This window comes from Vespa velutina, chromosome 5 (assembly GCF_912470025.1).
Source record: "Vespa velutina chromosome 5, iVesVel2.1, whole genome shotgun sequence".
Taxonomy (NCBI): domain Eukaryota; kingdom Metazoa; phylum Arthropoda; class Insecta; order Hymenoptera; family Vespidae; genus Vespa; species Vespa velutina.
The window spans coordinates 8979991-8990566 of record NC_062192.1 but is presented as its reverse complement, the minus strand read 5'-3'; the positions used below and the strand labels follow the sequence as shown (position 1 = coordinate 8990566).

The window sequence follows — 10576 nt, the reverse complement described above, 5'->3', positions numbered from 1 at the left end:
ATGCGATTTACTCTTCATAATTATCATGATTGTTATAATAAAATGATGAGTTCGATTAGAAAAACTGCGCCATATAGAAGATTATCATTGATGCATTAGAAATGTCGAAAAGTACTTATATACATATTGGCTTAGCCATACAATAAATATAATGTCAATTTTTCTTATTTTATTATTAAATAAGTAATTTCATATCAATTAATATTTAGTATAGTATTGGGTTAATCAATAATGTTGAAAATATATATATGTATATATATATATATATATATATATATATATGCAATATTTAAATACTACATTGTTTAAACATACAATATCAAAAATGATCGACGTTATATTTATTGGCCAAGTCGATACATATACCTGTGTATATGTGTAGAAGTCAGCTGGAAATAATCGAAAAAAATGTTGCTTCATCGTGACACGGTACTTTTTAGCTCATTCAACCCGATCCCTTTTGCCATCTTGCTTTTTACAGCGATTCCACTGTTATCTTCCGCCGATAGCGCTTTTGTTCTTGTTCTCATTTTGATCTCAAATGATCAATAAACAATTTCTTTCTTTTGCTACAATGCTATGCTGCTTCGCCATCTTTCTCGCAAGAAAAACAATATTTCCTTTCATAATTATTTCATCCCAATCGAACGGCTTTTTTTCTCAAATCTATCTGCATGCGTATGTTATATTGTTGCTCTCTCCTTTCGTTTCTTTCTATCTCTTTCTTTGTTCTTTTTATTCTTTTGATTTCTGCGCCGAATCAAGAAAGAATGCTGATGCATGAATTGTCAGAAAATTTGATTGTTTTTTAGAATTTTTTTTTTTTTATTTTTAGTTTCTACGGTTGAAATAAAGATGATCGTCAAACTTTGTATTTTAAAATTTTATATTTTCCACATGTTGGGATCAATTTTGCAAATTTTTATTCGACACTTTTTTCTATGATTTTTTTCATTACATTTTGAAGAAATTATAACTATAATTTTTAATAATAACAAAATCTTATATGCAAAAAGGTATGATGAATTCTTTTTATCTTTTTGATATTTTCAAAAAGTTCAAAAGACTATTAAATGAATATATCAATTTATATAAGATATAATAATCGTGAAACTTTATATTAAAAATTTTGTAATTAAAGATTTTATTTTTTTCTTTTTATATTATTTCCAATTTTTTTTTACATTTAAATTATATTAAAGTGTACTTTTTAATAATAGCGAAATCAAATGTAGAAAGTATTATAAATTCTCTCTCTGTCTCTCTCTCTCTCTCTCTCTCTCTCTCATATATTTTTGAAACAAAAAACGTAATTTAACAAATATATAAAATATGTAATTATGAAATTTGATATTAAAAATTATACAGATTTTATTTGATATTATTTTTTAATTCTTTTGTTCTTCACATTTAAGCAAGTATTAATAATAGCAATATTATATGTAAAAGGTATGACAAATTTTCTTGTATACTTTATTTAAAAGAACAGAAAATAACAGAAATATTACAAATAAATATATCGATTTACATATAAGATTGTATCAATGACAATTCAAAACAAAATAAATCGATCGTCTTTCGAGATAAGAATCATTCACCGTAGAAACTAGTCGACACCGAGTATCTTATTTTTTGCTTTTACCGATATTGTCAATGTCTTTTGATCTATTGTAGATATACGCATGAACGTGCACGTAGACGAATAATATTTGAAACGTATACTAATCTATATCTTTTCAAATGTGGTATAGATCGCTGACTTGAACAGCCAAGTGAATGACCTTCGAGGTAAATTGTAAGTATTTTTTATATACAAAAATATTTTTAAATTTCGTTTGATTTATTTTAACGTTACGTCATTATATAACATATGGAAATCATTCATCGTTTTTATTTTTTTTACTTTTTTTTTTTACTTTTTTTTATTTTTTTTATTTCTTCTTTTTTTAGCATGAAGCCAACCCTGAAGAAGGTTTCGAAATACGAGAACAAATTCGCCAAACTTCAAAAGAAAGCGGCCGAATTCAACTTCCGTAATCAATTGAAACAAGTCAAGAAGAAGGAATTCACTCTGGAGGAAGAGGACAAAGAGGTACGATAGATCGTTATCGATTAAATTTATCTATTTAACTAATAGATATAAAAGAGAAAGAATTTATATTTCTTTTCTCCTTTTTATTTGGGCAACGAAGAGGAAGGATAATCATTTTTCGTCGTCCTTCTCACAACATTTCTTTTTTATTTCTTTCTTTTTTCTTTTTGAGGGCTTTTAAAAAAAAAGAACATTATGAAGCAATAAGAAAAGAATTAAGAAATACTATTTTTTTTTTTTGGTATTTTTTGTAATTTTCTTTTTCCTTTTTTTTTTGCTTAAAGTAAAGCTACGTTTTTTTCATCGCACACAAGTCGACTACGTTTAAGTCGGCTCGCTTTTTTCTTTTGGTGGCCATTTTTTCTAATTTCATAGTAAGAAAGAAAGATATGGACTTTTTCTTTTTTCTTCGAAATAATTGTTGTTAACTTGTTTTTCTCGTTTTTGTTCCGTCTTGTTTCGTCTTATTTTGATATCTTTTTTCTCCCATGATTTTTCTCGATAGGTTTTAGACAAGAATTTTATCAAGACTAGATAGATACTATACGTGGCGCAACACACAATTTTTTTTCGATTTTCTATGTGTTATAATATTAAACACTTAGAATTCTCTCGTATAACTATATAATCATGATAGTCTGTAGCTTAGAGATAGTTGATTAGGCAATTGTGTTGTTCTTCACAGCCCAAGAAGTCCGAGAAAGCAGAGTGGCAGACGAAGAAGTAGATTACAAAAACAGGCCGAATGTGAAAAAAAAGAAACACATACACACACACACACATATATAAATATATAAATAATCCTATAATGTACATATATTTAAACAGTTCAAATTTGAATACATATACGTACGATACATACTTAATTATTTACAATATATACATACAGACTGAGACGTATACTCATTTAACGATCGACTATTTTTCATTCTAATGAAAGTATTTCACTTAAACAAAGAAATATTAATAATTAAATAAATTAATAAATAAAGGAGAGATAAAAAAAAGTTTTGTCAAAAGAATTGTGCCTTGAAAGCGTTTATAAGATTTTTACGGACAAATAGTTTCGTTCGAATTCAATCTTGAAATTATCAATGTTAGTTTCACGTAGAAAAAAAGAAAATTGTTCTGAGTCGATCCAATAAACGATTCAAAAATCGAGTACATACAATGCACGAAGAATCAAAAGATAGATATAACCATACTCGCATCTATTCCCAATATCCACATAATCTTCTTCGAGATTTCATTTCGTTTTCTTTTTTCTTTTTTTTTTTTATTTTATCTTTTCATAAGATACTAGTAATTTTTTTTCTTTATGTTTGTTTTCTATTATTTTTTTTTTAAAGACACCCCATATTTTCCTCCATTACATCTCTGTAAAGTTCGTGACTCCATCTCGATTGCCATTTCTTGAGATCTTCAGGATTATTTATAACTAAATTTTTCACATAGAATTTTTTATTCGTTTCATAAAAATTACTCGTAGAAATATTATAGAAACGTTTTTATTAACATAATTCTAGAAGAAAGAATCGATATGATTGAAAATAATTCGTTGTTTTATAAATAAAAGAAAAAAGACAATATCATAGAAGATCTTAGAAAAAGGGTTTAGGGATTAATAAAGAAGGGCGAAAAAGGTGAGAATGGCTTGCAGAGTATAATTTCTTTAAAAAAACAATACAAAATTTAAAAAACAAATAAACAATTAAATAAATATAAAATATATATAGCTCGAACTTTCTTCACATTTTCCGTTGATAATATGGCAGAAACGCTTTTACTCACACTAAATATGCCTGCCCCTATTTTTCTCTTTATCTTTATCTTTATCTCTCTTGCATATACACATACATATACATATATAATACATATATACATACATATACACCTATATATATATATATATATATATATATATATATATATATATATATATATATATTTTGTATATGCATAGTTATATAATATATACAAGTACACGTACACACTAGCAATTAAAACGCAATTTAATTTAGTTTTGCCTTACAATTGCTAGCATTTTTATCTGATTCTTCGGACGCTAATCCATTACATACTTCGAACTATCGTACTTCAATATCAAATTAATTGGATAGATAAGAAATAATAAAAACAAAAAGAAAAAGATATAAAAAAAGAAAAATATAAAAAAAAAAGAAATAAATATAAGGAAGAGAACGAAAGAACGAAGTAGCGGCCATTAGTAAAAAATATTGATAAACTAAAAGTATACGCGAGATTAAAGAACAGACATTTTACGCAAAAGGTGCATTTTTTTAAATTGGCTTTATCGCCTATTATTGATTCGACTGCCATGCTTCGAGGCTGTTAACGTGTAGAATATTTGTTCTGTCCTATTTTTCGTTCGTACAATGATCGTTCAGCATATCCGATTATTTCATTTTCTTCTGTCTCTTTTTACTTTCTATTTGATTGTTTGATAAATATTTGTTGTTTTATCCTAATCAATTTTTCTCTCATAGTACATACATGTCGATGAATTAATTTAAGATTTTCGATTATGAGTCATAAAGGAAAAAATCAATGATTTTTTATTTTGAAGTTTAATATATAGGGTGAACAAAAAGTTTCTAGGCGGGCTAAAAAATTATAGGTGATTTTAAAAATCAATTACTCCTCTTCGAGACTTTTTTCCAGTTTGCAAAACTACAGTATTAATCTGTAATACTGCAAGCCTAACTATAAGCTTAGAAACTCTCGAGAAAGATTAATTGATTTTTAAAATCACTTAGATACTTTTGATAAAACTCTGTATAAAATTAAAATAAGAAAATTAATAATTTTTTGATATTATGTAAAAGAGTCAATTTATATTTAGTGTAAATTATATATTTACAAATAGCATTTATATTTGTGAATCAATTATGGATCATAAAAAGATTAATGGTTTTTTTAATTTAATATAATATTCAAATAAATAGATTTTCATACTTAAAAATTCCTTTTACTTACAACGACACTTATATTTATGAATCGACTCAATATTTTCAAGTATATATAGATCATAATAAAATCGATTAATTATTTATCATCATTTTTTTTGAAAATCGATATGCCGAATGATCGCTTCTCGTCATTTACGATTCGATTTTACGAGAAAAATTAGAAAATGTTTTATATTATATATAGTATATACATATATATTTATATATGTTCTCGAAGAATCAATTCGTAAATGCTTGATAATCGTCAAAAATTGACGATTAAATGTACGCTTGAATAATTGTCTCTATGTTTCTTTTTTCTCTATCTGTCTCTCTCTCTCTCTTTTTCTCTTTCTCTCTCTCTCTCTCTCTTTCTCTTTCTCTTTTTCTCTATCTTTGTCTGTCTGTTTATACTAATGATATTGCTCTTGCATTATGTTCGCAGAATGCGTCAAAAGATAAGGTAAAACTTTAATATGCCAATCGTTAGATCGGCATGCTTGCGTAGGAAATTCGTAGAGAATGAATGGACGAACGTGTGAATTAGAATGAATCGAAAGAATGAACGAACTAACGAATGTAACGACTAATTGAAAGTAATTGAAATAAAAAAAAAAAATAAAAAAAATGAAGAAGTGAAAGGGAAAGTAGTTAAAGAAAAAAAAGAAAGCAATTAAAAAAGCTTATATTATATTTGGCTTGAACGCTGCACGATCAATAACGATTAACTTCGTCAAATCTTTCTTTATTTTTTATTTTTTTTTTTCTTTTCTTAACTCATCACAATAGGCATCTTCTTCGTATATTTTTACGTTATCAAATTTTTTTAATAAACAATTTTTCTTCTTTTTCCGGTCAGATCGTAAAGATAATCAAATTTTTCACAAAGAACGTGAAATTCGTCCATTGTTATTTTCTCTATAGTTATTCGATTTTTTTTTCTTTGTTTTTGCTTCTCTCCCCCCCCCCCTCTCATCCACCCGCCCGCCAATCAGAGATTAGGTCAGATTTTTAGACAAGCTTGTAGAAAATGGCACATCGGTTTTTTTGTGCACCGTTCTTTGTTTATTTTTCTTTATTCTTTTCTATTTTTCTTTTTTTTTTTGTTTAGACAATACAGAGATTCATTTTTTTCATTTTCGTGATAATAAAGAAAAAAACAAAGATAAAAACAGAACAGATCGGGTATTTTTCGATTAGTTTACTTTTTGTTCATTTTTTTACGAACATATATGCAAACCTTTTACATATAAATATGTACCTTTGTCCCTCTCGTCATTTTATTTGCTTTGCGATCGTTCACCCCTTTTGGCACCATTATAACCAACCCACAACGTGTGTTAAGAATTACTATGCAAATATTCCTTGACTTGAGAAAGTAAGACTTCAGAATTTTTATCTCACATGTGTTTCTTTCTCTTAATTTTACAGAAAAAACCTGACTGGTCGAAGAAGGGCGATGAGAAGAAGGTAAAGGAAGAAGAGGTCGAGGCGTGAAAGAAAAGAATCGTAAAAAAAAAAGAAAAAAAAAATTCGTTGTTCTCGTCGAATTACGAACATAAACGGATTCGTTCGAGCGAATAACAAACGGCTCGGCTCTGAAAAAATGTTAATTTCCCTCTCCATTTTGTCTGTTTCTATATATATATATTTTTTCTTTATTTTCTTTCTTTCTTAAATTTGTAATCATGATTCTTTTTAACGATGTCAATGATCCAATGTAATAATCGTCCCATCAATCGGTCCCCATTTTTTATTGTTTATCAATCGTTCCCTGTGAAATATCAATGTAAATCCTTCACTTGTCTAATCCTTTCTAATAATTCTACGTACGTTCACAATATTCCAATCAATTTTTGCACATTTTTCCGTTTCATTTCTTTTTTTTTCTTTTTTTGTTATTGTTATTGTTTTCGATATCATGTGGGACGAAAGTTAATGACTAAAGATAACTGCGATAAAAATCGTTATTTAAGATTTATTGTAAAGCAAAATACTTGACTATAAAAATTTCTGTGTTGTGTCATCATTATTTGTACCCTTCTTGTATGTTCCTTTTAATATCCTTTATTGTTACCCCTCGTAATAGTAAGTATACGTATGCGTTATGTCTTGAATTATCAAATCTTTCTATAATTTTCTCAGAACTTATAGAAACTTTCTGATTTTAATGATATATTCGAAATATCGAACATACGAAGAGTAAAGTCGAATAAATAACCTCATTGAAGACATTCTCTCTATTCGTATTGTTTATATGAACTATAATATTTGAAAAGGCTAAAAGAAGCATATTCTAGCGGGGATAATCGATTAATAGTAATCTAGAGAAAAGAATTCTAACTATGTTATTTGTTATATGTTTCGACATTTTTTTGTAAATCCTTATCTGTGATCTAACGAGTGTTTGTGAAAAACGGACAAGTGTCTATGTTTCTTTGATCGTCGAGTCCGAGCCTGTTTGGTAATATCAATCATGAATATTTTCTCGTTCGATGATCGATGACTGTAAAAGGATGAAAAATATTTAAAACGAGTTATAAGAATGAGAAAAAAATATTCTCTTTGACAGGTCACGTGGTTTTATAAACAAAAAGAAATTTTTTTCTTAAATTAAAAATAATATTATAGAGAAAAATGTCGTAAGAAAGAAAAGTAGATAAAAGTTAGAGACACATCGAAATATTCGCGATGATATAGCAGCAAAGAAAACTGAATCATAATTATTGAAATTAAGGAGCATTAGGTTTGAAAAATGGTATACCTTGTATACATAGGAACCCGAAGCTCCACCTCCTCCTCCAGCGGAAGTTCCTCCACCTAAGGAACCGGAACCTGCACCCGCTCCTGCTCCTGTTCCTGCACCTGTACCAGAACCAACACCGCCTGCTGAACCACCAGCACCAACACCAGAACCAGCTCCTCCAGCAGCTGCTCCACCAGCTGGTAAAGTTTATTTGCGTTTATTTATTTATTTTTTTGTTATTAAATCACTTTTTAAGGAAAAAGAAAATAATGAATTTTTCTATGTATATTGTTTTTTAATATTTAAATTAAAAATTTCGATTTTATACGATTCACGATATATAGAAGGTGCTCCACCAGCTGAAGGTACAGCACCACCACCACCTGCCGAAGGATCTGCCCCGCCTCCAGCTGAAGGCGCACCACCTCCAGCCGAAGGTGCACCATTAGCCGAAGGAGCACCAGCTACAGCGGCCCCAGCTGAAGGAGCTCCACCAGCAGAGGGTGCTCCTGCTCCAGCTCCAGCTCCTCCTGCTGAAGGTATTCTCTTTTTGCATCTTTTTTTACATTCGCTTAGAAATCGAGATCTTATTGAAAATTGATAATTGGATCATATTCGAATGAATTGATAATCGTTTTTATATTTTAAATTAAAATCTGAATATTCAGTGAGATTATAAAATTGAATAAATCATTTCTCTAAAAAAAAAAAGGAAAGCAATTGTGTCGTCAGAATTGATCAAGGTACTATAAATTTGTTTAATAGGTAATATTGATTTAAAGAGACTACGAAATGAATGGATTTCACGTGATTTTTGAATAACTCAATTCGATTATAGAACACTTGTGACCTATTTATTCGTTCACCTATACATTCGTTCGTTTCATTCAATTGCTCTTTAACGACTGTATAGGAGCACCACCAACGGAAGGAGCACCACCAACTCCAGCTTCAACGACCGAAGGTGCAGCTCCTCCGGCAGAGCCAGCAGCCGCTCCAGTAGCGGCTCCAACTGATGCAACACCAGCAGCAGCACCAGCAGCAGCACCAGCAGCAGCACCACCTGCGGATGCTTCAGCCACACCAGCAGTAGCTCCACCAGCTGATGCTGCAGCACCAGCTGCACCAGTACCAGCACCAGCTGATGCCGCCGCACCACCAGCGGCACCAGTACCAGCACCAGCTGATGCAGCCGCACCACCAGCAGCAGCTCCACCAGCAGCGGCACCATCAGCAGAAGCTCCACCTGCGCCAGCGCCTACTGAAAGTTCGTCTCATTAATATATACATATAAATAGAAAAAAAGACATTTTCGGACATAGGTCGCATCGTGGTATCCATGCGGTCCGTCGAATCACGTGATATTCATCATTAATATTCTTTTGTTTAACTTAATTTTTAGCTAATCTTGTTTTGATTTTGAGAGTTACAATCGTCATCAGAAGAACAATTTCATCAACAAATAGAGCTAAGTACATCACGAATGGTACGTCGAGAAAAAGAAAATTGAGAACGTAGTAGACAAGGATCATTAGTAAAACGATTAGTAATAGTATCTCTTCATCTATTAGAAATCTATTAGTAAAACAATTACTAATAGTATCCTGTCATCTATTAGTAATCGTTTAGTTTAATTAGTTGAAAAGTGTCATGATTATGTAATCTCATCACAAGGCGTCTTAGTACGTGCGTTGTTCTTCATAGTTAATCCATCTTCCTCATCGTTTCTATCTCATCTCGTCTATCTCGTCCATCATCATTCATAAACATTGCCAAAGGTGCAGCATCTTGTCGAATCTCAAAATACTCGAGATATACGGTTTGTTATGTAGTTTATCGTTGACAAATAACTCTGCTTGCGACGTTGGAGCATCTCTTCGATGAACTCGTTCCATTTGCTAATTACTTTCAATGCAATTAGAATAAATTTATTGTTTTATTGCAGCACCTGCCTCGTAATTTCGTCGAGACGGCCAGTGAAGGACAAAGACTTAATCTTTGTTGACCACAGCGAACACATCGGCACTATTCTTCGTTTATCGTCATTGACTATCATCGTCATCGTCGACACCATTATTCGTCGTGATCATCTTTGTGAAGAAGAGATAAACGAAAAAGAAGAAGCATCTTATCGTCAATTACGATAACTCTGTAACGAACACCATGTCATTAACAAACGAAAACATTCTATACGATTTACATTTTACCTTAAACGGTCATAGAGTTCGTTAAAATTCTTCTATACGAAATAAAAACAAATCGTATAGAATATTACATATGAGAATTTTTGTGCCGTTAGCTTTGTAAATAATTCACAACACGTTCGTCTACGCGTATGTTCAGCGCGTAGATATATATATATATATATATATATATATATATATGTATATGTATATGTATATGTATATGTATATGTATATGTATATGTATATGTATATGTATATGTATATGTATATGTATATGTATATGTATATGTATATGTATATGTATATGTATATGTATATGTATATGTATATGTATATGTATATGTATATGTATATATATATGTATATACATATTGATACACTGAATACTGTTTCTTTAAGAAAAAAAAAAAAAAAAAAAAGAAAAATAAGAAATTGGATTTCGTAATAAAAGCTCATCATCATCGATTATTGTATTTTTATCGATCAAAATTGAACGAAATTATTTTTTAACTGATATGTCAAGTAGATAAGTCTTAAACAAATACTTAATTATGCATTTACCCAGATAAAATTTCACTAAATC

At 29.8% G+C, this 10576-nt stretch overlaps 2 protein-coding genes across 19 annotated transcripts in view; both read left to right on the top strand.

Moving 5' to 3' along the window:
- LOC124949362 (troponin I) overlaps window positions 1-7090 on the top strand; it is a 23103-nt gene extending 16013 nt beyond the window's left edge. For 8 of the 18 annotated variants that reach the window (XM_047494323.1, XM_047494316.1, XM_047494321.1 and 5 more), the window contains 4 exons: window positions 1752-1795; window positions 1951-2092; window positions 5507-5524; window positions 6493-7090. In XM_047494323.1, the coding sequence (XP_047350279.1) occupies window positions 1752-1795; window positions 1951-2092; window positions 5507-5524; window positions 6493-6558 (270 nt within the window). In that variant the 3' untranslated portion in view covers window positions 6559-7090. Of the gene's footprint in view, window positions 1-1751; window positions 1796-1950; window positions 2093-2777; window positions 5525-6492 lie in introns of those variants that run through there. The other 10 variants (XM_047494322.1, XM_047494326.1, XM_047494319.1 and 7 more) reach the window with 2 other exon arrangements.
- On the top strand, window positions 7000-10230 carry LOC124949443 (skin secretory protein xP2-like). The gene is made up of 6 exons (XM_047494445.1): window positions 7000-7044; window positions 7839-8007; window positions 8152-8346; window positions 8721-9074; window positions 9210-9293; window positions 9753-10230. Exons 1-6 carry the CDS (start codon window positions 7000-7002, stop codon window positions 9764-9766), a joined length of 861 nt encoding a protein of 286 aa, XP_047350401.1. The 3' UTR covers window positions 9767-10230.
- The last annotated feature ends 346 nt before the right edge of the window (window positions 10231-10576 follow it).